Consider the following 27,596-nt stretch of genomic DNA (forward strand, 5'->3'; position numbering starts at 1 on the left):
AAGTGTAGCTCCAAGTAATGGGAAATTCAGGGATGTTGGGCTAATTGAAGATTTGCACGAGGGAACACTCCTGAGTAACCCAAACCTCCACTGAGGTCTTTCAGCAAGGAGATCTGTAGTCTGACTTCATTTCAGAAAGGAAGAGCCAATGTGGCATAACCATGGAGAATGAGTAACGTGGGAGGTTTTCCAGGGAATGGCTGCTTAACCATGGTGCAGTCCCCAGTGCTCTAGGGCCAAGTCACTGGGCAGTGACACTTAAACCGTAAAGGAGAGAAGTGTACAGATATTTTTATGACTATAGAGTTTTATACTACCTTGGACAGGAAGCTACTGTTCTGGAAGAGAAATGTGTGTTGGCTCTGTCACAGGGCTGTTTTAGTACAGGAGCCAGCACTATCCTATAAAAGGGTTATTGCAGCAGCCAGGAGCTGGCTGCACATCGAAGCTCCTGGAGAGGCAGGTTTCTTCTTCTGCACCCTGTGCGCACCTGGAGCGGTGCACACTGAGCTGCTGCAGGTGCCCACAGGGCTCCTGTGCTCGGTTCACACGACCTGAGCAATGAAACGGGGGAACAGAGGCCTCTACGCAGGCCTCAGCTCTTCGTGGGAATCGGTCTGCCACGTCTGCCACAGAAACCCATCAGAGAGCAGAATAGGACTTGCACTTTTATGCAGTGTTAATAAGCTGCAGGTTTCACTTTTTTAAAGCCAGTCAGATTCACTGAAGTGCATCTCTCCCTGAAAGCAATGGGAGTTTGTCCAGAGCTAAGAAAGCGAGGTGAGCCAATCCTCTGTGCACAGGAGTCTGCAAAACTGCAGGTTTTGTGCCTGTCAGACAAAAATCCTCCCTTGTGGGCAGGGAAAGGAATACCACAGCTGCAGATATGACTGCTTCTAATTACCTTGTTGTCTCCACATGTTGTACCATCAACAGCAGCATCCAGCTTGGAATGGCATGTGTTCCCCACTGTGCACCACAGCGTATTGCAGACACTCTGCAGAAAACATGTTTGCATGGGACACGCTTACTGCACAGTCCAGTGCACCAGCACAAATATAACTTTGCCAGACACATTCCTGCACCAATGGGGCTCCGGACCAATCAATCAGCAAAGAGCCCAGCTCCATTCCCTGCTCCTCTCCTCGTGCCATCCGCCTCTCCATTTCTATATGCAGCTCCCTTACCTTCCCCTCCACCCTGGAGTGACCCCTCTGTTGACTGCCGGGAGGGAGGCAGTGACCGCTGGACTGGACGGGGCGCGTTGGGAGCAGAGGGCTCTGCAAACAAACCTCCCTCCCCCTGACTCAGCTGGGAGAACAATGGTCTTTTGTCCACAGTCGACCACTTTGCCTCATCCCCTCGTTACCAGGGAGAGCACTGCCCTGCGCAAGGACCCTCGCCGCCAGACCGCCCCCGGGGCCCCAGACTCTGTGCTACGCTGAGAAAGCAGGGGAGAAGCCCCGGCTTACATCCATGTCGTCGCAGAAGGTGGAGTAGGCGCCGTACTGCAGCCGGCACTGGTGACTAACGTCGTAGAGAACGCCCGGGGGCACCAAGGGGTAGTCCAGCACTTCTCGGGCAGGCGGGTCGTCCAGACACAGCCCCCAGCCCCGGCTGCAAGACAGAAGTCAGAGCAGGCATCGCCATCAGCCCCAGCAAGCCGGTGGAGATGCTGTTTCATACAATGCTCCAGCTGTTGCTAGCAGTGGAAGCAAATGACTTGTTATTGTCTCATTACCATAAGCTTTTACTTTTTCATTCTGATATGACCCTGGGTCTTCAATAATCTCGAGGTCTGCTCCAACATGACGATGTGCATACACTGTTATCTGCTTTTCTAGGTGGGAGCTCAGGTGCTCCGCTCTCAGAGCACTTTCCCTGTCCTCCAGGCCGTGCAAGTTATGGGGAAGCTGAAGGTGCACGAAAGCAGCAAGGGCTTCTCTGTGCGGCTGCTGGGAGGATGCCTGGCAGCGAAGACTCTTTCCCCTGCATATTTCACATCCTCCAGCCCACAAGACCAATGTCTTAATTGCATTGAACATTGCTTGCTGACCCAACAAGACTAGAAAAATAAACCATACTTGGGCCAGGTGACGTGCTTGACTGAAAATCCAGACAACTCTCTTTTAAAAATCTTTGCTCAAATCAAACAAAGTCTTTACAACTGCTCTCAGCAATTTGTTTACTCCCACTTTCTGGCTGACAAAGGAAGCTGTGCAATGCTCTCACGGGAGCACTGCGAAAGTGCCCGTCCCACAGGAGTATCCGTTCTCACAGGCTTTCCAGCCACACTGTAGACTCAACAGACCTGGGTGCAACTCCTTGGAGGTCTGTGGAAAAGCTATTTATACAAAATCTCCAAATAAATGGCTGTTTTAAGGAGCTCAGCTGTGAGCCCACAAGGGTGGGAGGGTGATTTCCAGTGCTCACTGGTTGCAGCAGCGCTGCGTCCTGCAAAGCTCCGTGCTGTGTGCACAGCAGCACTGCTCTTCCCTGCGTATCCAGTTCTGCTCCCATTTCTACCTATAAATAACTTTAAGCCTGGACCCACACTACTCATTTTGGCTAATGGACAGGCATCAGACAGGGCAAAAGCTATCAGGAAGGGCAGAAGCTATCAGCTGGATTTCTCCATGAAAGCAAAGACTCACAGAACAGAGCACTTTGCATTCACCAGAAACACTAGCAGTTTCTTCCTGAAGAGTATTTTAACTTATTAACCACCTTAGGCATAGGCAGTTCAACTCATACTGAAGGGTACAAAATGAAAAGAAAGGGTTAAATTTGTCACCCTTGACCCTCTGTATGCCCAGGGGTCCCAGCTTCTCTAAGGGGCAACACAAAAGGCACCACCAACACCTCCACCAAAGGAGATACAGGGAACAATACACCCGATTTCGTTATGTTGTGGTTTGGCAGCAAGGTAGTTCTCTCTGTGCTATGACTACAGGGGCCATACAACCCTCTGCAGCCTACAGCATGGTTCCAGATGTCTGAAGCTCAAGGGTGAAATAGACATGCAACCAAAGTGGAGATCCTAACTGGAAATCTGTAGTCCCATCACCACAGGAGCACAGAATGTCCACAAGGGCCCTTGCAAAACTGCGACCACACACGACTCCAGCAGCCAGCTCACAGCTCACCACGCTCACCACTCGCTGCTTCCCCCGCTGGCAGGACCAGCCTCCTTCCCACCGCTCCCTTGCAGCCCACCAAGCTTCAGTCCCAGAGTGAGCACTGAGAATCCTGCTGCCCCAAAGTGTCCAGCCGCTCCCCAAAGGAAAGCCACAAATGTCACTGCATGGGAATAAGCCCTTGATTTTTAGCTTTGCAACCAGGTCATCAGCTAAGTCCTCAATCTGGAGTCAGGACCTCAAGGTTCATCATTCAAGGTGAAGGGTTTCATTTGAACAAACATTTCATTGTTGAAAAACAGATGTCTTTGCGTTCATACATCACGCTGACCCCAGAAATGTCCCTCTGGATACTCCAACACTAGTGTCAATGTCCTGCTAATAACAATAAAATAGACTGTCAGCAACAAACTTCACTTACCCTCATATTTGCAGCTACAAACAGTGCCCAAACTGTGCTGGACAGTACATTTTTAGAAAAGACATGCTAAAACTAAGCCCAAAGCACTGTCAAGAAGGCCTAACGCATGCTGCCAGCTTGATCGAGAGCAGCGAGTCCCTGGATGTTCCCGGCCTGCTTTCACTGTTGTAAGTGGGTTTGCTATGGTACTTCACAAACACGAAAGGAATTGTAACAAGTTTAACTTATGGTGTTGATTTAAACAAACTTGTTTCCAGCAACACAAGGTTTCCAGCGTGCGTTTCTCAGCAGATTAGATTACTTTCATTTGTTGTCATTGGGAACAGGTCTAAACTAACTTGAAATAAGATTCCTTTTTAACCAAAGCTGGCACAACATGTGGGTTTCAGCAGCTTAGTTCAGAAGTGGGTGGCAGCTGGGCTGGCACAAGCGCCTGGAGTAATGGAGAGCTCCCACACCGTGGAGTGCCAGCGATGCCAGGGCATGATGCCGGCGTGGACGTCCAGGACGTGCACCTCTCTCCTCCTTCCACGTCCTGCCCCAGGGAGGTCCCTGCTACACAACTCAGACAGCTCAGTCAGCCCACAGACAACACAACTATTTAAAATACCATCCATATATTTTCCACAAGCAGCTTCCCCACTGGCGAAAACAGTAAACACATTGCTTTCACTAGCCCAGTGTCTTGCAATACATTGCTTCCTTCCAGCCTCTAGCAAGTCTACCAATAGCTCAACCATCGTCTCTCTCATCCTACCGGAGAAGGAAGGATTTTTATGGGTGATGTAAGGCTGAACTGGCATTAACTAAGTGTAGATTCAGCAACTGGATGCAGTATTATGGTCCAGCCTCAAGCTGTAAGCCATTTTAGGCATACAGCAAAGTCACTGCATTGCACCTCTGCAGATATTTACCTGCTGGTGGAAAACATTTAAAAAGAATATTTTCTCTGAACTTAGAAAGAATGGTATCTTTGCTGGGGACAGTAAAGGCTTAAGTATTGGGCTCCTGCGTTGGCTTCATCCATGATACTAGTGCTCCTTTGGACTAGTTCACCAACCATCTATTCAGTCCGAAACCATACGGGGCCTCCACATACTGCTCCAAAACTCCCAGTCAACCTTTCCCGCTCTTTGATCTGTTCAAGGCACTTTTTATCTTTCCTCAGTTTATGGGAGAGGTCTGCAGTCCCAGTATGAGAGGATGATTTAGATTCGCTGTTGACTTCGCCAGCAGTATGTTCAAAACCTATTTCTTCATTAAACACTTTACAATAGTCCTACTGGTATCTTCAATTGGCCTCCATCTTTTGCACAAAAAGGCTGACTGAGCCAGCAAAAATTGGCAGGATTTTTGTTCCGGCTTTGAAGGGATATACAGCAAACTGCACTCTCTCCAGTAAGATTTCACAGGGGTTTGTCCTGCATCTGCCTAATTCAGTCTGTTCATTAATGAGCCAGATGATGGACTAGATGGTATGATGACTAAATCCCCATATGAGAGAATGCTGGGGGGGATCTGCAAGCACATTTGAGAGTAGGATTAAAGTTCCAAAAGCTCTCGGAGAACTGGAGTAATGGTCGAAAAAGCCAGGGCTGAATTCAATAAAAACAAATGCAGGATTCAAACTTGGGAAAAATCAGCTGCGCAAATAGAGGATCTAGAATAACTGGCAGAAGAGCAGCGCAGGAGGAAGGGCTCTGGAGTTACTCTGGCTGAGCAGGCGGCAGCAGTGTGGTGCTGCTAATGCAAGTAAATATCACCCACATCCAGGTTAAAGAAATGTGGTGCCTGACTAGAAGAGCCCACGGGAGGACACTGGAAGAAGGCCTTCATCACTGCGAGGAAAGACTAAAAAAGTGGTTGTTTGAGCTAGAGAAGAAAAGACTGAGGGGAGACGTGATGGTCTGCAGCTATGGGAAGGCTGCTGCTGAGATGAAAGGACTGCTCCCCACATTAGCCTGAACAGAGGGAGCTCATGATGCTATTCCTTTGGGGGGACGGAGGACGTGGGGATGTGACCTCTTCAGCTGTCCTGGGTGTCAGAGAGGACCCTGACCCGCTGTCTCACAAAGGGGTCACGATGCTTAGCCCCAGCCAGACCCCAACGAGGAGGCCCTGCGCTGTACATGCAGTGCCAGGGGGATGGCAGGGCCATGCCACTGTCAAAGATGTGAATTGTTTTCAGATGCTTAAATATTCAGCGGCATTCTCCCTTTTCTAAAATAATAATCATGATCTGAAAGCGCACTTTTTTTAACATGAGGTCTGTTCCAAGCACATCTAGCAACCCCAGGTCAGCCGAGTCTCATATTTTGGCTTACTCCTTCCCGTTTTCCTGCCAACATCGTCTTATAATATACTCATGTCTGTGCTCACAACAGGCCTCTCCTTTGCCTCAGGGATGTTGCAGACATTGAAAGAGGCCTGCTGAACTGTTCTCCGCTCTTGACGGAAGAGCTGCCCCCTCTGGGAGAAGAGTAAAGACAGACAAAAACACAACTGGAAAAGCATCCAGATGGTCTGCTTCTTCCCTGTTGCATCTAATAGCAGCTCAAGGTTATTCCAAGCAGGAAATTCTTAAGCTAAAAGTGAAGGTTAAAAATAGAGGGCCAAGTATTCTGAGGATTCAAGAAAGCACCATTCCACCGAAGACCATAAATCAACGATAATTCATCCTACCTGGGGGCCAAGCCTGTATGTTTTTGGCTGGGATTGATTTGACTGGGATTTAGAAATGGGGGATCAGCACCCAGCCAAAGTTCCTATCATGCAACTCCCTGGGCCCTTGCTAACACATCAGCACAGAGCTAGAGCTTTCCCCGGTGCTGTTTCTTGCAGATGCTCTCATTGTTTTCTAATCTTCCTGTAGTAAGGAAGAAAAATATTCCTCCAGTGCACGATACTGGCTAAGAAATGCAAATCTCTGGGCCATGTTCTTAAGAACTTAATAACAACAGGCTGAATAATCAGCCACAGGGTGCTAAAAATAAACAAATGCATGAAAGAATTTGGCTTAGTTTAATTTCATCATGTGATGCCTCCTGCCTATAGGCAAACACTGTTAGTTTGCCCTGAGCAGTGTCCCTCTGCCAAGATGAGTGTAAAGAGAGATCAGACTGTCCAGCGCTCTGCAATGAGACACCCCAAACCTCAGTAGGGAGAAAAAATATCTGGGGACAATAAATGAATGTCAAAGCCACTCCCTTTCCCCCCTGGCAACCAAACACACGCTCATATTTACAAGGTGCTGTGAATGTCATGGGAAGACAAACATGGAGATCACACCGCAGCGGTATCTGAAGCCTGGTCCTGACACACACACACGTGCACGCAGACCATAGCAGCCCTGGCTCCCTGGCGCTGCATCCACCGACCTCCCGGCAATGCAAGGTGGCCATCCTGGCTCCCTGGCACTGCACCCACCGACCTCCCGGCAATGTGGGTCTGGCTGGGTTGCAACACATGGGCCCACATAGTCCATTTTCACCTCTGAAAGACCTCCCTCTGGTGCAGTAAGCTGTATAAATCCCGTGTGCTATGGAAAATTGCTCCTTCTGCTCAGCAGCTTGGATGGGTCGACGTGCTTCCAGCTGGACTGCCCTCAGTCATGCTGGTACAAATGAAACGGGGCTCCAGTCCTGGCCCTGACTGTCACAGGAGCATGGAGGAGCAGACCTGGCTCCAGCGTTCTGCTGCTGAGCAAATACACTTTGGGAACCCAGACTGCTAAGTCAACAAAGAAAACTGCTCTGGCTTTATTTGTCCAAACCAAAAGCAACAACCTAGTGTGCCGCCACACAAATGTTTGCATTGCTTTTGTGTACAAATACTCATTCTTCCTAGCAAAGACCTAGGCAACTGAGCCAGTTAAAAACACCTCCAAATCCCATGGGGTTGACTTCTAAGAGCAGTAAGATGAGTCACTCTGCTGACTGCAGACCCCAAAGCCCACCTCAACTTTCACGTATGGAGGCTGAGCATCCACACAAAAGGAAGATGAGAAGAGAAAGTGAGAGACTTACTCGAGGAATCGTGTGATGTACTCCCTGCTGCAGCGGGACCAGGTGAGTGGGGACGTATCGTACAGGAGCTGTGGAGACATGATGAAAGGTCTTTTCCCAACTGGCTCACAGTCATTGCTGCTTCCATCATGCTGAATCCCAAAACTGTGTAAGAGCACAGTCCCACAAAGGAGAGGTGAGCCACATGCCTGCCACAACCACGCAGGTTCTCTGCTTTCTAGCAGAATGACATACATCACACCCGACATTGCAAACACTCAGAGCTTCTCGGGGGACTTGTGGATTAACAAACACAAGGGCATTTGGCAGTTTGGGAAATTTTAATGAAACTAGAGACAGTGCCATGGACTTTGTCAACCTGGGGCCATGCTTTAGTGGACAGAAGCTGGGCACCCAGGGGCTAATCTCAGCTCTGTGGCCTTGGGTGAATCCTCCTTTCTGCATCTCCTTTCTGCCCTCTTGACTGAAACAGAGATCGCCTCTCGCTGCACAGAGGCTGCAGTGTCTCTGCGCTTTTGCAGTAGGAAACGCTGCTAAGCAATGAACACAGGGAGACGACGGCAGCAATGAACACAGGGAGACGACGGCAGCTGGGAGAAGTGGGAGTTTTCCTCTTGCACGTCTCAGGGCCGCAAAGCGTAGCTGCACTGCACTAGCAAATAAGCTGAGCCACTGGAACTGCCTGTCTATGTGCTCCTTGCACCAGCTTGCACGAAATTGTTTTATCTTGTAATCAGAGCATGCCAAAAGCATGCAACTTGATTAACTACTATGGCTAATGATGGCAAATGGGAGGTAACTTGGTAAGCTGTGGTAACTCAGCTGTGTTCAGGGATGTGTGTGTTCTCTATGTCCCACGATACAATGAAAAAGGAGAAAAACAGCTCCCGCTACCCGCATTCCCCAGAAGCTTGCTTATCCTTTTCCTTATGCTGGAGTAAACTAGGGGTATTTCCACCTGAACAGGCCCAAATTCAGTACAGGTGTGCATAAAATATAGCCTAAAGAATTCAGTGCAAGGCTCTTTGGCCTGTGCTTTATTCTTTATAAACAAATATTTGCCTTGTATCTTCTCTGCTTTCACCAGAGCACAAGAAAACTCTCTGCTAGACACAGCCTGAAACATGGAGAGTCATGATTAACTCCTTTTCCATTTACATGTATCATGATGTGTTTCTAGAAATGTGCAGGTTCCAAGCCTAGTGTTTGCCTTATTATTACTGCTATTTGCATCCACTAAATTGCATGTGCTCAGAAAGAAATACATTCATTACTCCCCTACCATCAATAAGCAAGTCTATGTGGAAAAGCTCAAGGGGCAGCTGATTTGAAGGGCAATCGTGGAGCAGTCAGTCATCACAAAGTAGGCCGTTAAGTGATGTTACTTAAATTAATGGATGAGATTTAGCGCAACTGTTCAGGCTCCTTACTGTTAGACATATGGTTCACCTCTAAGTGTCTCAAAAGCAATAACTAAAAATGTAACTGAAATAATGAGCAACAAGTATTGTCTGAGAAGATGAGCACCCCCGTGGTATTGTTCATACCATACCCACGGGAAACACAGAAGGTGAATTAAAGTGACAAAGCCAATGGACTGTGCTTAGTGCAGAAAATATATAAAGCAAGCATTTAACCGAATAGATTAATGAAGCAAAAATCTAATATAATTTAATGAATAAGTCATTACATGGTATTTTTACCAAGATACATATCTTTTTTCAAGACTTTCATTTCAGCTTTCTTAACTGAAAACTTGGCCAATAAAAAAGTAATGAGAATACGGAACAAGACTGATCTAATTAAACTTATTGAGTATATGCTTTCATCATACAAAGATATCAATTACGAACTATGATGACCAAACGACCTTTTCAAAGTTTAATGGCCTTAAACACAGTAGAAATTAGGACAAGCAAAATCCCATCATTGATTCTATACACAGACTAAATTTTATCCTTACCAAACAACCCTATTCTCCAAAATCTTTAACTTCAGCAACACAGGAAGTAGTGTACAAATGTAATTAGTCTAGGTTTCCTTGGAGTACATGATTTTCAGTGAGCCTATGGCAATCAAAAACTTAACTCTCTGAAGTGAAATTCTCCGGGTAAATTCCTCTGGAGTCAGAAAGTTTTGCATAAGTGAGGAACTGCTCAGTAATATTCTTCCAGCTTCTACTTGTACCTTTTCAACCCCTGACTAGACAGTGCAAAGAACAGAGGTCAGAGAAGAGATTAGGAAATTGGTGGTACCTGTGTCCGAGCTCGTGGGCCACGGTGAACGCCAGGGGAAGTCCCGTGTCCTCGTTTATATTACAGCTTCGGTGGGGCTGGCACATTCCTGCCACGTGAGACAGACCCAGAGTCTCACAGGGTCTGTTCATTGCTGCACAGATGTCTTTCCTTTGACATTTGGAAACAACAAAAACACACACACACATACACACACAGAGGGCAAGAGATTGTTTAAAAACAGCATGTTTCAAAGCAAACATGAAAATGAGCACAGGCAGGGCTAGAGGGAGCTGAGCAAAGTCAGCTCTCGATGGGAAGGGAGAGCCCAAACGCTCAGGCCGCGCAAGGTTTGCATGAAGCCAGGCAAGCAAAGCTCGCCAGCAGCAGATCGGCTCTCGGCAGAGTAAACCCTTCCGCCGCAGCCCTGATACGCTTGTCCCTGGGACAGAGAGGGTGCTGCAGGACATGTCTGAGCCAGCAGAAGAAGATGCACTGATGCTGGCCAAACAGAAGCAAGAATGGAGACATCCAAATGGCTTTCCACTGCAGCAAGATTTATGACCTTTTCTTTCTCCTTTACTCTCCTAGTATCCCCAGCATATTAAAAAGCCTGATTAATGGGAAATGCAAGCCAGCCTGGCTACATTTATTCCATTGTATAAATAAAGCTGATGCTGGTAATAATTAAGCAGTTACTGCATTTCCTGGGGAATTACATCCCAGGGGTGCTGTGGTCTAATGCAGAGAAGCTCGAGCCACCCAGGAAGAACAACTTTATTGAAGCACAAGGCCTTAATTATCTTATTTTTGCTACACAACAGATCTCCTAAAGAAGATAAAACCACTGTGGTCTGTGAAGCAGTGCACAAACAAACATGATATTGCCAACAACCAAGCTGCTGCAGCCCGAAACCATCAAACTGTACGTTTTGACTGCAAGGTATATAAACTTGGCCAGAGGAATGAATTTCACTGATCTTCATGGGAGGTTAGGGGCCTTTTTTGAGACTGCTTTGCAAATCCTTGCATTAGTCTACAAGGAAAATAGGAGAGTTCATCCCCAGGTAAATCTCCTGGGAGGATCAAGCCATGCTGAGACTTGGCAATAGGGCCATGGTGAAAACCTAGTTTGGAAACCCCAACTGGAAGCTATCTCCAGATTTAAACCTGAAGTTTGAGACCAGTTCCAGCCATTAAGGCCAGGCAGTCTTCAAATTTCATGCTGTATGTCTAACCACATGTGCGGGCATCTGAGACAGTGCGGGCATCTGAGACAGGGCTCAGGTACTGGGAGTGAGATTTAGACAGATCCCACTGAGATGTGCATCTGGCTGCCTAGGTGTCCATGTTCCTCCAGCTATCAGAGCAATTTCTAACGGGTAAAGTAGCAGCTGAAAGCATAAAATTAGCCCATGGGCACAATACCTTGTGAGTAGAACTGCGACATCATGATGCAATGGATGGGAATCTCCTTTAATGTTGATACTTTTCTGCCATTTGCAAAAACTTTTCAAGGTGTTGTCTGCATGGTGGGAGATTTTCAGATCCTCCTGCCAACGTGATTAAAAGTCTGCTGTCATATTGCTGCAGGACTTGTTTGGTTTTTAGGATGCAGTGGGGAGGGCTCTGATCTCAGACACATCAGAGTGAAATCAGAAGTAAGTGCAAACCAGATGGAATTGGTCCATATTTATAAGTTGTAAGTTGGGTGGGAATCCAGGTTTTTTCTGCTTTCTTTTCCTCTGTGATTCAGTTGAAACATTGTATCATCTAATACAGGAGGTTAAGAAACACTGCCGGAAAATATTCCATCCTGACTGATGTGCTTCAGAGAAGGATGCAGCTGGGGAGCCACGCTGAACAGCTAAGCAGCTTCAGGCTCCCTGAGAATGATCATTGCAGCTGGGAAGCACAAACAACCAGCATTTCACAGCCCTCAGCCAATGCTACTAGCTGTGATATTCCTGCGGGACCTGCCCGGCTCTGCGCAGCAGAAGCAGAGCTGCTCAGCATCCGCTGGATACACCCTTGCCCTCAGCCTGACCGCTGACATGGGGCCTATTCCTCCCCTAAATTTGAAGGCATGCTGCCAAAAGCAAAATAGCAGCACCAGTGGCATTGGGTAACATCCAATAGGTTACAGGATGGGAAGGAAGATATTCTGATGTGAAACTATCACAAATTAATGAATAAGTGACTAGCTATTCTAAGAATCAGACTCCACAACTCCTCTGCCCATGGAATCCCCCTATCTCTAACTGGGATGCAGCCCAGGGAGAAGACAAGGAATTGAGGCACAGGAATTGAGCCTTCATCTTATGCCAGTTCACCCAGGGCAGGCTAACAGCATAAAAGAGCGCTTATAGGCTTTCAAGGCCAGCTCTTTATTTATCCCAGAGTCTGGCGGCCACGATGGAAATGTGAGTCACACTGTTTACTTCTTACCTCCTCATCTTCTAGCAGGATGAGTCGCACTATAGCAATGTTGATGGGGTTCCCAATACTGGCATGATGGAACAGACCTGCCACCTGCAAATGCAAAAGCCAAATAAATAAAGCCAAAAAGAAAGTCATTGCTGTGTGACAGTATTCCTGATAAGTATATCTGTGAAGGAACACGAGCTCAAAGGGAAGCTACTGAAAGTTGTTGACAACATCTCAGGGAATTTCCAAAATGAAAGACAAGACCAGATGCAGATTTGGACTGAAACATTTGTAGTGCAAGGATATCTCCACTTGAAATTGGTATAATCTCTGCAGCACATTGAAATTCCACCAGAAATGCCTGAGGAACACCTCTGCTTTCACTCCATAATGGATGTGTTTGACATGCTCTCTGTCAGTGCATTCACCAACTAGGAGAAATCCAGGGACGCTACCTTGGGGTCCTCTGCCCAATCCCATCCTCTTTTCTGGCCATCAGCCAAAGCCCTTTTCTGAAATGCAAACAGGTACTCCCACAGCAGCAGAAGGGTAAATAAATGATACCAAATCATGCTAACTTATCTGGTGGTTTTATGGGGTTAGCAAATGCCCCATGGATTTTCAATGAAGACCGCCATGCTCTCTTCACATTTGATCCAAGCAGAACTAACTGCAGTACTCAAGATGCGAAGTGTTAGTTTGTTAACACACCAGACCATGTAGTTTCCAATGAATGTCTCCAGAGCACCTAGAGTTTAAGCAGCAGCATGAGCTGTTGAGGAATTTGAATCCAATTATTGTAATTAGCTTTTAAAGCCTGCCTATAACTTTTATCACCAAATGCTCCCATGTTTTGGGGCCAGAAATACAGCTCAGCTGTAATCTGGTGCTGTGCTTGACTCCTTCCCTTAGCTATTCGCAGTGGCACATTCCCAGGAAAGCCATTCATTTATCTCCTGCTAACCAGACTAGCACACCCTTCATCACAGGCTGGCTGGCACCAGCTCCCCGGCATTTGGCTGGCTGCAGGGCAGTATCTCAAGACTAAGACGAGAAACATGATGGTAGTTCCCCTGAAGTGCTCCTTCTGCGCGTGCCTCTGGCTGGCACTGCCAGTTTTGAGTACAAGGGAGTCTGAGCCAACGCTCTCATGTCCCTGTGGGGCTTTCCGCTTGTGGGAAGGTTTCCCTTATCGAGCAGAGGGCTGTGGGTGCCCTTACGTGCAGGCTGCAGAGTGCTTGCAGCTTCAGCTGCATTTCCCTGCGCACGCTGCCTGCACACCTGCCTGGGAAAGCAGCCGTGGTGACGCTGTGCAGGGCACAGAGCGCACACACAGGGTCCCTGCTCTCTCTCACCGAGAGTGGCACAGCGGTGAGGGCAGCACCCGTCATTTCCCTTCCCTGAAACTTCAGGTCTGGAGGGAATAGCACTGCCCTTGGGGCATCTCCCTAGGAGGCCACATTAAGCATCCCCGTTTGTGAGAAGGAGAAAAGAATGGCTCCCTAAACCCAGCGGGAAAGGTGGAATTGCTGCAGGCTAAGAGCTGCTCCCATTTACACAGCGCGTTGGGCGCGCTGGCTTACCCCCACGACATTCTCTCGGAGCAGACAGAGTGCCGAGCAACGCAGAAAAGCAAAAGTGCGGACGTGAACAGCCTGTTTGGTGAGAGACTTAAGAGGTCACAGCAGGGACAAGTCCCGGAAAGCCCAGTGGCCTTTATGTCTTATAGCTACCACTCCCGAGCTGCTGGCGGGTTATGCAGTTGAGAAAGCCAGGACTCACCATGTTCATTACAGTCAGCACATACTTCTCTATATTCTCACTCCCATGGTATTCTACCATCTTGGTGTCTGCTACCACCAATGTTTCCACCCACTTCTCTTTGCTGATGGAGCGTTGCTTTATTCTTCTCTTTTTCTGCTGTTTCTGTTCCCATCTTTCCCTCCTCTTCTCAGACCTCTCCAGGCTTTTCTGAGATTCTGAAAAAGACTTTTTTTGGTAAAACGTCCACAAAATCAGTAAAATATCATCAGGGTGTATTTTTTTTCTTTTTTGAATTAAAGGAAAAACAACCAAGTATTTGGAATAAGTTCTTTGACTGGAACAGGTTTTGAAATATTCCAAGAGGAACGTGAAGACTCCATCAGACATAGGAATCTCCAATGCAGAACACTTACGGTTTGTGTTGATAAATGAATTTACAGGCAGCCATGCAGGGATGCTTGAACACGCACCAAGAAACAGCACCAGTGGCTCACCATTTCTGATCACAATCACACAGCTAGATTTTACCAGGGAAAAACAGTTCCCTAGCACAATAAATTCCATGCCCCAAAGCTGGACCGATGTGTTGAGCCAAATGCCAAAGACCATGAAGTGTCCTGAGCAGGGCTGAAACATGCAGGAATACACAGAGATTTCCTAGGCCACATGGAGACTAAATTTCAGTTCCACCCTGGTCCCCTTATTGCTTGTCACCGGGAGCTGTACCCAAGGAGAAACAACGGGAACATTTATCAGGCTGAAAAGGCCCATGATGCTGGAGGAGAGCGTGGACATTCCTAACACAAACGAGCAACTGGGAATTCTCATGCAGAGACTTTTCCTATGACGCTGCTTCAAGATCAAGGTCAGGGTCAGTCCCAAGCTGGGTAAAGGCTTTACAAACCACATCACACACAGTGGGAATTGCTTTTATGACCAGTTTCTAAGGGTTCAGCTTTACTTCATTAACAATGGACTTTCACATTTTATGGACTATACTGTACTTTAACTGTGAAAGAGTGTTTTATCCTCTAGCCTGAAAAATCCTAAGTATCTAGATAATTTGACGAATCGCTAATACCAGTGTGACAGTTTAATCAAAACAACTTCCTTGGAGCTTGTTTTCGTTGTGTCCGTTGCTGCTAAGCTTTCATTCAGGACGTCAAGACACTTTGGAGAGTAGGGGTGCAGGAGGTTCCCTGGATACCACAGAGGATTTGCACGGCATTTTTGCTTTGAGATCCCTCTTAAACACTTACTCAGCTGTACATACAAGCTCACACTATGCAGCATAGGCTATTGACAGAAACTAAATACCAAGGTCAGTCTAATACCAACTGGCTGTGTGCTGTTTTGCAAAGAAAAGCAGTAATGTGTCAATACAAAATGAAAGATTTGAAGTAATACAAATCCTACAGACTTTGTTTTCCTTTTCAGGGTGTATAAATCACATCTACTGTTCTGTATTCCAGTAGAGATTCACATGCATTACAAACTGTCCCTATTATACCCAGCAAAATTCATCTATAATTAATAGACTTTAAAGTCTAAAAGGAACCATTATGATTATTATCACAGACTAAAGAAGTTCAATTCATTCAGATTAACAGAAGGACGCCTAAAGATGATCTGATAATAGAAGAAAGGGTTTCTGAAAGCAGAGAGCTCTAAGAGCTAAGCAAACCATGATGCACCAGCTGGAAGATGTAGCTTCACAAATTCAGACTAGAATTAAAGCACCTCGTGAGTTGCTAAGCACTGGAACAATTCAGCAGGGATGTGGTGAATTACTTGAAATCTTTACAGCAGGATTTGGAAGTTTTTCCAAACAATCTGCTCTAGACGGATGAGAAGTAACCAGCATGCTCTCTCTGCCTTAAAGCAGTAACAAAAAACCTATCATCCTCCATCCAGTCTTTATAATTCCACTCCTTGAGCCCCGCATTGTAATCCTATCTGTCCAGGAACAATTTTGGACTGTTGTCCATTGCACACAGATCTGCTGCTTCATCACTTTGCACTGAGAACTGCGAGCACTCCTCGTCCACAGCTACCTGATTACGCTCTGGAGGGACGATTCTTGGCCCTGCAGCATCAGGACCAGATGTCTCCTGAGGCAGTAACTGCTGAGAAGACGTCTGGATAATGCACCAGCTTTCCAAATAAGCTATGAACTCATGGTTAAAATCTGCTCCAGATTGTTAGGCAGAAAATGTACCTTTGCTCCCTCTCTTGCCTCTGGGAGTTCTGCCTAAGCGGTGCGCCTCAACATGATGTCTGGGAAGCAAGTTTGCAGCAAGCAGACACACAATTTTATCCAGCTAGGCCGAGGAAAAACAACTACAAAATCACAAAGGCAACACAGACTTCAGTGCAGCTGTACCATCTCTCCTGGGATGTGGTTCACACTCCACCAGTTAGGTTGCCCTAAGCACTGATTTGTTCTTCTTCGCTGAGGACAGTGGCAACATGTTTGTGACTAGCCTCAGGATTTCATAATGGAAAAGGCTTGAAATTCCCTCTCTGAGCCTGGTGTCGTCTCCCTCCGAAGCACCAGAAATCCAGCCTGCGCTCCTGTCTTTGTGCAATGCAGCATCTGAGTTATGCTCTAATAAACTCAAAACTCTGCTGGGGATAGCTGCAATTCCTCCCAGGCCTATGTTCAGAAGACAACACTGTCCATCAGAGCCACTACTGCTTGCATTTTCTGGGACAGCTATTTTCTGCCAGGATCACCCTCTTCCCCGTGTCCAGGAAGAAAGCAAGGAGACCACTGCCCTGCAGAGACTCAGAATAAATGTCCTGTGAGAAAGGGTGAGCCCACTAAGAAAAATTGCTATTTTTCTACTCTATCTGCAAAGCAGAAGGGAGAGATGCCTCTGCAGAAGTGGCTGAAATTGCAGAAATTAATTCCTAGATACTATTACATGTAAGGTACTTATGGATACAGAAAATGCTTAATTTGCTTTACATGAATACTACCAGTCAGATGCGTCAAGGTGAAAACTTGGATCCACTGGAGTAAAGGGGAATTTTGGTATTCAGTACATCGGAGTCAAGATTTTACTCTGAAACCCCCATCTCCTGGCAGGCCATAAATTGATGTTTGCAGGGAAATGAAAACAAATACTCAGTCTCCCTATCAAAGAAGGCTTGCAGCAGGACCAGGAGGAGAACACGACAGCAAGAGGCCTGAGGTTCAGCATGCAGTGAAGTGGAGTCATGTATTTGAGAAACATAGGCAAATGCAGAAAAATTGGCAGGAAAAAAAAAGCCTGTGCTCTAAAATAATTTCTGTGACTTGTGGGATCCAGCCATGAATGCTGCAAAATCACTGCTTGGTGCTAAGCAAGCAAATTTTCCTGAATAGCAATTTGAAACAGTGGTCAGCCTTCCCATAATAAAAATGCTTGTGGAAATAATTATGTGCATACACTTCTGGAAACTTGGCTGTCCCACAGTGAGGAGCTCCAGGCCATCCAGGTATGCACCTACCAGAGGGATCCACTGTACTGCTGATCACCGTCATGCCAGCACACCTTCCAAATAAAATATCACTGCTTAGCGGGACTCCATAAAATTCATGGTTTCCCCACTCAAAGATTATGGTTCAATTACTTCTTTAGTGGTTTGGAGGTTTTCCTTCTAGCCAGCCTACGTGACAAATGGGATCTTCAGCACAGTGACTTGCAAAGCTCAAACTAAGAGCAGTGTCATTCATGGATAAAAGTTGTATACTGGAAGCTTAACATGAGAGATGAATGCTGGGGTTTAAGATTAACATGTCTGCTGAGGGGGACTTAGAGGACTCGGCACCTCAAAGGACTGGTGCATTTTCATTTATCTTTTTACTGTATACTTCAAACTTACAGAACTAAAATGATGAATTCTGGGATCAAGCTGCTACTGGCTCATTGCAAAATGAAAGAAAAAGAAGCAAATACCTTGAACGCCACATGTCTTCCACACAGCTGGCTCCTTTCTGTCTTGCACTCCCCTGGCTCCTATCACCAGTCCCTCTCCGTCGTGCTCTGGAGCATGGCGTTTATATATCCTGTGGGGCTGAGCTGTGCCATCCTCGCGAAAGTTTGCAGCTAGTGGTTCAATGAAATAATCTTCATTCATGAGCCGAAACACACCTTTCTAGCAGAGAGAGAGAGAGAGAGTTGTAACTGTGAAGCCATCTGTAACAAATAAAGACTCACAACGATAAAATCAGGAATGAGATAGGTTTGCAAAACTTCCCGGGAAAAAAACAGGTATTCTCTACAGAAACTATTTTTACTGATGTTTTGAGCTCTGAATTCCCAGAGAAAAGAGAACAATCCATCATGCACTAAAGTTTAAGAAAGCAAAAAGCTAAAGAGACCCCAAGCACAAACTGCAGATGTGTGATGAACTGGAAGGATGTCTGACACTGAGGAGCTCAGGGACTGCAAGGAGGAGTTGAGACAGAGAAATGTCTTCTCCAGAGAAACAGAACCAGAACACATCACGAATATGTGCATATGATCACAGACAGTTTTTTCTCCTCTGCACGAAGTCATCTCTCTCTGACCTTACTGGAGAAGTTCTGGAGTGTCTAGGGAGCCAGTCCAAAGTACTGGCTTTGACCATAGTGCAGTACCAGTCTTTTGAGTAACTGTTGCACAAATGGAAGTGTTTTCATAAGGATATCCTCCTAAGATGAAGCCAGTTGCTTCTGGCCTTTGGTGCTATCTAAGCACCACCATTCTGAACCATTGAGTTACAGACTTCCTATGGCCAAACCTCGGAAAACCTTTAGGGAAGAGGAAGAGCAATCTGCAGGAGCACTTGATCATGGCAGGAACTCAAATCAAGGAAAATCAGTATTAGGATAAGGAGCATTGTCTCTCAATGCAGCAAAGAGAGGCTGTGTTATTGGCATCTTTCCTTTAGCAGGAAATGAAATCCTAAAACTTTCTTTGGTTAATTATGAGCTCTCTGACCCCTGGCCCAGCTGCAACACTTTGTTATGGAGTCACCCAGGACTCCAGAGCCTCCAAACTGTATCTCAAGTACAAACCGCTATCTGAAAATGCTTGCATTCGCCTGATGGGAAGTTCTTTGAAAGGGCAGCTTCATTCCAAGGACATTTTCTGAGCTGGAGTCTGCAGATTTATTGCAAGCAGACAGTCGTTCAGTTATGAGAGGATGCTGCCGTTAGCAATGTTTCGTAAGGTATTATGTGCTATAACACAACTCCATCTGTTCTTTACAGAGTCAGTTGCTTCAGCAGCCTTACCCCTGTCTGGCTGTCTGGAGCAGGCTGAGGCGTCCTATGCTTACTCAAGAACTTGTTCATGCTCAGCTTTGTCTATTATCTTTGAGAGGCCTCACTGTGTCCCAGGGAGGTTCTGAGCTGTTTGGAGAATGCAGCAGCTCTCCGTGGGATTTGCTGTCAGCGAAAAGGTATATTTCTCTCTCTATAAACACACTTGGTTAACTTTTTTGCATCTTTATGTCATAGTCCATTTTAGTAAACTGTACTAACACCTGTAACTCCTGCCTTTCTTACTCTCACTCACAACAGTCTGTAACAACAGCAATAAAAAACCTTGGAAAAGATGAAATTTTACTGGAAAACTAGTGCAAGAGAGAGCAGAACCCAGCTCTTAAGACTATGGTTTATTTTAAAATCATTGACAGGAAGAGTTCAAAGTCTTATAACTATTCTAAGAAACTGCAAGCCTGGTCATAAAAACAGAGCTGTCAAAAGACAGGCCAAGGGTGTTAAACGAGGTGTAATTACTCCATGTTGCACTGTTTATAAGTACTAGACCAGGTGCTGTGCAAAATGATGATAACAGAGGAACTTGTCTCTTAGAGGTGCTAATGTGATGAATTTCAACACTTGATGTTGTCATAAGCAGGAATTTTGGGTCAAAGCATCTTTGCATTACGAGTTAGGATTGCAAAGTGCTTTTAATAAAGCAACCTTGGGCTTGAAACACAAGGTATTACCATCAGGTATAAATATAATATACTTATGTACCCTATAGCTCTTTGCTTTCACGAAATAGTAACGTGTTTCTTGTTTACACCCTTTAATACCTGGCATGATTCCAATTGGTATGTGATTAATTCACTGTAACGAAGCAACAGTTCAGGGATACATATTATTTTCCATAATAATTATGCAAGACAGACACTACACCATTGGTACGGTTTTCAGTAGTTTAGTATGTGTCTGATAAAAAGTTGTTGTTATTTTAAGACTGAGTAGTGAAGCCTTAAAGCAATTTACAGCCAAGGTTCACTTGCCATTCACCATTTATGGACTGCAGGCCACTGGGTCGCTGGACCACCTCGCACTTCTCTTGTGATGCTGGGCTAACGATTGTAAGCTAACAATTTTTTCTGCTTCTTTACAGATAATACTAATCCCTAGAATTTACATTATATTTTCCCTTTCAATATACTTTACAAACATTAACTATGTAGTTCTCCAAACACTACTACAAAAAGGGCTGAGCTGGGAGACATACTATGTGGACAACAAATTATTTCATAAGTAATTTCTTTTCCTGTTCTACTACTTGTGGTCAATTTATAAAAAGAGATTTAATTGTGTTAATTAGTTCCTAGTACACATTTCAAAATGAACTGTGTGAATATACTTCAGCCTATTCACTATTAATAGTTTATTTTTGCCTGACTCACACTATAAGATTGGTTTTCTAAGTCACATGGTAGTATTTCAGTTCCCTGGCAGGATGAGGCCAGGCAAACATTTCCAGAACCATCACATATTATGAAGGGGTGTCCACGTGCAGATGCACATTCACAGGAGCATTCATGACACTTTCTATTTCTGTGTACATTACAGCAATCAATATTTCTCTCATACAAACATTCGCAAAAATGTGAATCAAAAGGTCGTGGTTTCCTCCCAGATGCATTAGTCTATTTTTTATCTGAATGAATGGGCCTGGCTATTTTCTGCAGCATTTATCCCTCTGAAGATGTGAGTTATTACAGTCCCGGCTTGTTAGATGGGGAAACTGCCCAAAGCCGCAGAGGAAGTCAATGCAAAGGCAGTGTCAGAGCTTGGACCGTGATTCCCAGCTGTAGGCTAAGCCGCTTGCCTCCCTTCTCAAGGTCTGCAGCCTTCCCTTGGCAGGCTTCCTCCAGGCTACAAAGCCCTTGCTGACAGAAATCCAAGTTGCAGAACTAAGGGCAAAAGGGGAAATGAAAAGACCTGACCCAACCGGTCAATGAGCTATAAAGTACAGGGAGTTTTGGTAGGAAAAGAGCAAACTCAACACCTTTCAGGATGTGCTCAGCATTTTGCATGACCTTCTCCATGCCACACTGACAGAGCAAACTCTCCTTGACCTCTGCCTCGACCACTAGACACACTGAATGTCCCTCCCGTGCTTGTTCCACTTCTGCCAACTTCTTTTTGAATCTGAAATCCTAGATCAGATCTAGCACAGTGGAACAGCCATGGGTGTGTGACCCTGGCCCCTATCCTCTTAGTGCCTCCACCTCGCCATCAGTCATGGGTGGTGAAGGTCTGACCACTCTTCTTGCAGCTTCATTGCTTCTGGTCATAAAAAGGCAGCAGCAACATTCACCTGCTGCTCATCTGTGCACAACACTCTTTACGCGCTCGCTGAAATTCAGCAGCACAGTTTTGTGTTTCCAGACAAAGAGCAATGATTTGTATGGCCTGTGCAGATCTCTGAACTAGCCTGGTAGTATTGGTGTACTTTAAATCAATGTACAGACACATACTGTCTTTTTTTATCACATGATGGTAAAAATACAAACGCAGCCCCACAGCTGAATTGAAGCCACCTGCGGCAGGCAGGCAGATGCAACGGTCTGGTGAATCTCACACATGTGCACACACAGCCCCTGCCCTGGAGAGCCAGGGCTGGAAATCACCGTCTCTCCAAATCCACAGACCACAGGCATGAGAACTGCTAATGATTCTTCCCTCTGCAGCAGCACCAGGCCCTGTACCCCGTGCACGTCCTGGAGCAGTGGGGCTCTGCGCCTGGGGCGAGCCACTGCAAAGCAGAACTTTCCACACATCCCACTGCTTCCTGCAAACCAAACAGGGCACGCGTTATCCCACTGTATCTGCTTGGGAACGGGCAGGTCTGCATATGATGTGAGTTACCAAGTCATACGATGACATTTTTGCAAATGTCTAAGTGATTTTAATCTCGGGGGGGGGGGGGGGACTTGGAACCTGTGCTAGCTAAATGCAAGCAAATGCATATACACATATTTATGCTAAAAGCAAAATTTTGCCTTGTGGAGTACCTGTAACAACAGTATTACTTGGGAAGGTGACTTTGGCTTTCAGCAAAACTTATACTTCTAAATGTCAAGATCACATTGAAGACATGACTTTGCTCCTAAATCACTTGGGTATGCTTTAATCGCTGACTTTTTGTTTGCTAATCTTAACAGATGCAAGTAGTTGATAATCTATTCTAATAGGTAAAAGAAGCACTGGCTGAATGTACGTATTTTGCAGAAAAGGTACATTTCCCTTTATACCTGCATCTAGTTTGTCATCACCACAAATTTGTGGGTTTTACTGCTATTGATCATTTATATAACAACATGGAGCTTAGGTGTTCACAAAACACTAAGAAGTTTCATTATACATGAACCACTTTATCATAAATATCTTTAGCCTTTGAATACCTTTCCAAATGTCTCCCATAATCCTACACTTATGTATTACAAGATGGAAGAGATATGAGAATTGCTTTCTTCAGGAATTTGAACAGAAACACAAGTAAACAGAGTCCCAAACAGAGTTCTGAAATCACTGGAATCCATGGGAAATTTCTGTTAACTTATCCAAGGCAGCATCAAGCCTACAAGATGAAATCCTGACTCTGCTGCTGCCAATAGAAGCTTTGCCATTGCTTTCAACAAAAATATTTCGCACAACTTCTATTATTTTGTTATTGCTTAAAAATCTCAGTACTTACCAGTCCATCACATGTGCTGAGCACTGCCAGACCACCTTTCAGCGTCCGGCTCAGAACCTCCCCAATCATGTGGCAAGAGTTGTAGCTGTGAGACCGGATCTTGGCGTTAGCGATTCCCCCGTACCGTCTCTCGCTAACAAACCCAGGTGCAAGGAGATTGTTATTAAGGCTTAGGTTGAATTTCAGGGGTTGTCCTTGGTAATGCAGTTCATAAAAGGCGAGGAAATTGTTCCTGGAGGAGAGAGACCTTTTATGAATTGCTCGGTGAGACAAATCATAAGACAGGAATGATCCACTCTCATCAACCTTGATCGGATGAACGATGTCATTGCTGGAATACTGCAGAACAGGCTCTGTGAAGAAAGGATTTCCACGGTTAGTTTTAGAGTTAATAATCTTTTCAAAGCCCCTTGGCTAGATGCTGATCTCCCAAAGAAAGTCAGTGGAGGTAGGTACTTAAATAAGCACCTATTGTACCACTGTTGGAGCTGGTACCTTATGTCTACTGCCTCTACCAGTTCCCAGGACCTGGAAACAGTAAGTGCAGAATTCATTTCGCCCCAGTCCCAGGTCAGCTCGCCTGGTTTAGCCACCTGCCTCAGGACGAGAGGAACTGCAGGGCAGAAGCAGCTCGTCCCCTCTGCCAGCTGGCAGCCGCGCAGGGACACACAAGCTCCGGGACAGAGGCTGTGCCACAGCAATTCGGAGCAAGAGTCGAAGGAGAGCAAATGGGGAACTCGGACAAGCTGAATTATGTCAGCACCCGCGGTCACACAAACGACAACCGCGCCAGGGCACCCCAGCCGCACCCTGACTCTTAGAGTGTTGTTTCAAGGCAGTTTTGGCCAACCTAGTCCAAGTGACCACACTCCCCCCTTTCCCTCTCCGGCAATACATTCCCACTCCTTCCCACTGGCCAGCACTGCGCTCGGAGACTTTGCTGAGCCCCTTCTGGGAGCTGATCCCACCCGAGAGCGGCTGTAGCGCTAGCTGTGGGGTCACTTCCCTGCCAAATTAAATCCCTGTGAATGGAAGGGGTGTCCGCGTCCTAGGGCCGCTATGGGAACGGGCAGGAGGACGCAGCAGGTTGGAGGGGAGGGCACGGGGCACGCGGGGCGCCTGGCTGGGCTCTCCTGCCCCTGGGGGCTTCCGGGACAGGAGCGGGGGGCCGGGATTCTCCCTGAGAGAGGGAGTTAAAGAGGGAAGGGATAGAGGAGTATAAGGAAGGGGACAGTGCAGCTCTGCTACCCAGAGGATGGCAGGTTCGTGGTGACAAGGGGTTGCCCTGCCACAGCCGGGGCTATCCCCAGTTCCCCTGCACACCTTCCTGCTGCTTAATTACAGCTGCTGGGAAAAAATAAATTCCAGCTGGGAAACGATGCTTGGAAGCCACACAGCTGGGCTCCGGCGGCGAAGCCTCCCGCGCTGCCTCCAGCGGTGCTCCCCAGGCCGGGCGGGCTGCAGAAGCGCGGGGACCTGGGGCCGCTCCGGGCTTCGCCTCTGCACCCCGTGCAGCACCGTGTGCAGCTCCGCGCACCCCGGGGCAGCACCGCATCCCCCGGGCCAGCACCGTGTGCAGCTCCGTGCACCCCGGGGCAGCACCGCATCCCCCGGGCCAGCACCGTGTGCAGCTCCGCGCACCCCGGGGCAGCACCGCATCCCCCGGAGCAGCACCGCGGGGCAGCACCGCATCCCCCGGGCCAGCACCGTGTGCAGCTCCGCGCACCCCAGGGCAGCACCGCATCCCCCGGAGCAGCACCGCGGGGCAGCACCGCATCCCCCAGGGCAGCACCGCCCGCAGCTCTGCATCCCCGGGGCAGCACCGCCGCGCAGCGCCGCGCACCGCGGGCAGCACCGCGTCCATCCCCGCTCCCCGCGCGCATCCCCGCGCCCCTCCGCGCCCCGCCACGCACCTGGCTGCGCGGGCCGGTGGCTCCGCTGCGCGGCCGCCAGCGCCAGCGCGGCGGTGAGGAGCAGGACGCTGCCCGGGGCAGGCATCGGTGCGGGCGGCGTCAGCTCGCCGGGCGGCGGGGCATGCCGGCGGCGGGGCCGGGGCCGGGGCGGGCTGGGCTCCGCGGTGCGGAGGGCGCGGGCCGCGCAGGGCAGGGAGCGCCCGCCGCCAGCCGCGCCGTGGGGCCGCCCCGCTCCGCGCCCCGCCGCCCCGCCGCTGCCCCGGCCCGGCCGGGCCCCGCGCGGCCCGCGGGCGCCTCCCCGCGGCGCCGCCTCGCTGAGGGCCGGGAGGCTCGGCGCCGCCGCCGCAGCCCGCCCCGGGGGGAGCCGGCCGGGCCGCCGCGGCGGGCAGCGGGGACGGGAGCCGCGTCGCGCCCTGCGCCTTCCCGGGGGGACCGTCGCCTCCTCCCGCCCGCCCCGGGCTCGGCCCCGAGCCCCCGGGGCTTGGACTGCACCCGCGGGTCCGGGTCCCCCCGGAGTCAGGGTCCCCCCGGGGTCAGGGTCCCCCCGGATCAGGGTTCCCCCCGGGTCAGGGTGCCCCCCGGGTCAGGGTCCTCTCAAGGTTCGAGTCCCCCCGGGTTCCGGGTCCCCTCAGGGTCGGGGTCCCCCCCGGGTCAGAGTCCCCTCAGGGTCCAGGTCCCCCCGGGTCAAGGTCTCCTCAAGGTTCGAGTCCCCCCGGGGTCAGAGTCCCCCCAGGTCCCACTGGGTCAGGGTCCCCCCAGGGTCCAGGTCCCCCAGACCAGGGTTCCCTCAGGGTCTGTCAGGGTCCCCCCGGATCCGGGTCCCCCCAGGTATGGTTCCCACTCAGGTCAGGATCCCCCCAGGTCAGAGTTCTCCTGCGATTCTGGGTTCCCCCAGGCCCCCTTTGGTCCCGGTGCTCCCTGAGTCCCGGTCCCCCCAGGTGTCCTCTGGGTCCCCTCAGGCCCAGCCCTGCCCTGGGTCCCCCTCAGGTCCAGGTGCCCCCAAGTCCCTCTTGGGTCTGGGTCCGCCATCTGGGCCCTGGGCTGCCCGTTCCCTCACCCCTGTCACCAGCCCCCTCTGCGGTGGGGCAGAAATCCCTATTTGAGGCCGGGCCTGGAGCCTGCCTGGTGAGAGGGGCCTGTGGCAGCACCGCGGCGGGGTAAATCGCGAGGAGCCGACGGGGTGAAGGGAACCTCGGCTGTGGTGACCAGCGGCGATGTCCTACGGGCATGTGAGTGGCAGTGGCCAGGGCCACGACATGCCAGCTGCGGGCCCCTGGGGTTTCTGCCGGAGCCGGAGGAGACCCAGACATGGACAGAGCTCTCACACCAGCATTTCGGTAAGAGATTCACGGGCGTCGGGCCCGTCGGAAAGCAGAGAATTTAAACAAAGTGCTGCATGGACAGGAACAGGATGCCAGTGCCAGGGTCCTCTCCAAAGCCTTTCCTCCCTACACCTTTACCCCGTCCGCAGCCAAACTTACGTGTGCTGCCCTAGGTGATGTCTGTTCCTCAGATCTCACCAAATGCAGATGTAACATAAGCTGAAGGGGAAAAACAGAGCTGTCTGCCTGCTCCCTGTACCGTGTTTTACAAGGGCAATCCAGGTCTTTGTGCGGTGTGAAGCAATAAAACCTTCCCTGCAGTGAGCATCAGTGCCTGGAGAAAAGCTTGTATGTTTGCTAGAAAACCTCTTTTTCCCTTCCTGCCTGCAAACTGCCCGGTTACAGCTCGTCCACGAGACTACTGCCTCTCTCCCCCATCTCACAGCGGTTCTGCACAAGTGTCAATGAAAAATATGCCACTTCTTCAATGCTTGGCTTAGGATGTCATTTTCCCAGCTAAAAATACCTAAGGTATAAAGTCTGAGGCTTTCCCTTTTGATGTAGTGTTTTTCTTTTCAGGATAAAATGAATGGGAAATACAAAACTTGGATAATTTGATTCCATTTAAATAACTCTTTGGCAGGGCATTTAGGCTGCAGGAAATTATAGTCCTTTCCTCATTAAATACATCTGATTATTGTTAATGGCATATGCTACTTGTATCCTTTCCTCTGCCTGTTCCTTCTGCACTTCAGGAACTCACCACCTACTTCTATCTATTTAAGCCAGAAGAGTAAAATGTTTGAAGAATAACAAAAATGAATGTTTAGTTTCAGATAAGTGCATTCTGAAAGACTACTTGGGAGTGAGATTTAACAGGTTTATGAGAATAGAGTTGCTCCCGTCTTGCTTAAGTGGAGCTCTGCCATTTTTTAAATGAAGCAGTTCTTGAAAGTGCGTGCATTTCTAAGCACCACCAGCCGTAATACAGCCCCAAATACATTTTGCATGGGGCGAGACACAGGTAAGAATATTTCCGCGTACTGCGACGCTGACAGGAGTTCAGCCAGAGAAATGGCCCGTCCGGCCACTTCTGCCCTTTGCTTGACGCACACCTGGCAAGCTGGGGCACGGAAACGCAGCAGGCACCTCCGTGCGCTGGAGAGGACACGTCATGTGGGTATAGGTGAGGAACCAGTACATTTCTGCGGAGAAAAATAAACTAAGGAGCAAAGGGCTGAGCCCTTCGCAGTTTTTACTGGGATTTCTGACGCCGCCAGAGGTTCTCCCTGGCCCCGATGTGCTTCTGAGCCGGGAGCGAGAAGCGGTTCCTGCTCAGCCGCCGGGCAACGCGCTGCCCCCTCCGCGCGGG

At 48.4% G+C, this 27,596-nt stretch overlaps 1 protein-coding gene across 2 annotated transcripts in view; it reads right to left on the bottom strand.

Moving 5' to 3' along the window:
* Positions 1-25,113, bottom strand: part of ADAMTS7 (ADAM metallopeptidase with thrombospondin type 1 motif 7) — a 78,773-nt gene extending 53,660 nt beyond the window's left edge. The window contains exons 1-11 of one of the 2 annotated variants that reach the window (XM_064517808.1): positions 24,903-25,111; positions 23,296-23,342; positions 22,990-23,221; positions 17,953-18,151; positions 14,027-14,223; positions 12,266-12,349; positions 11,246-11,370; positions 9,839-9,988; positions 7,584-7,727; positions 1,473-1,617; positions 905-997 (exon numbers count right to left, since the gene is read on the bottom strand). In XM_064517808.1, coding sequence (XP_064373878.1) covers positions 905-997; positions 1,473-1,617; positions 7,584-7,727; positions 9,839-9,988; positions 11,246-11,370; positions 12,266-12,349; positions 14,027-14,223; positions 17,953-18,151; positions 22,990-23,221; positions 23,296-23,318 — 1,392 coding nt within the window. In that variant the 5' untranslated portion in view covers positions 23,319-23,342; positions 24,903-25,111. Of the gene's footprint in view, positions 1-904; positions 998-1,472; positions 1,618-7,583; positions 7,728-9,838; positions 9,989-11,245; positions 11,371-12,265; positions 12,350-14,026; positions 14,224-17,952; positions 18,152-22,989; positions 23,343-24,902 lie in introns of both variants that reach the window. The other variant, XM_064517807.1, reaches the window with a different exon arrangement.
* Between the last annotated feature and the right edge of the window lie 2,483 nt (positions 25,114-27,596).

Source organism: Dromaius novaehollandiae, chromosome 10, assembly GCF_036370855.1.
Source record: "Dromaius novaehollandiae isolate bDroNov1 chromosome 10, bDroNov1.hap1, whole genome shotgun sequence".
Classification (NCBI taxonomy): Eukaryota; Metazoa; Chordata; class Aves; order Casuariiformes; family Dromaiidae; genus Dromaius; species Dromaius novaehollandiae.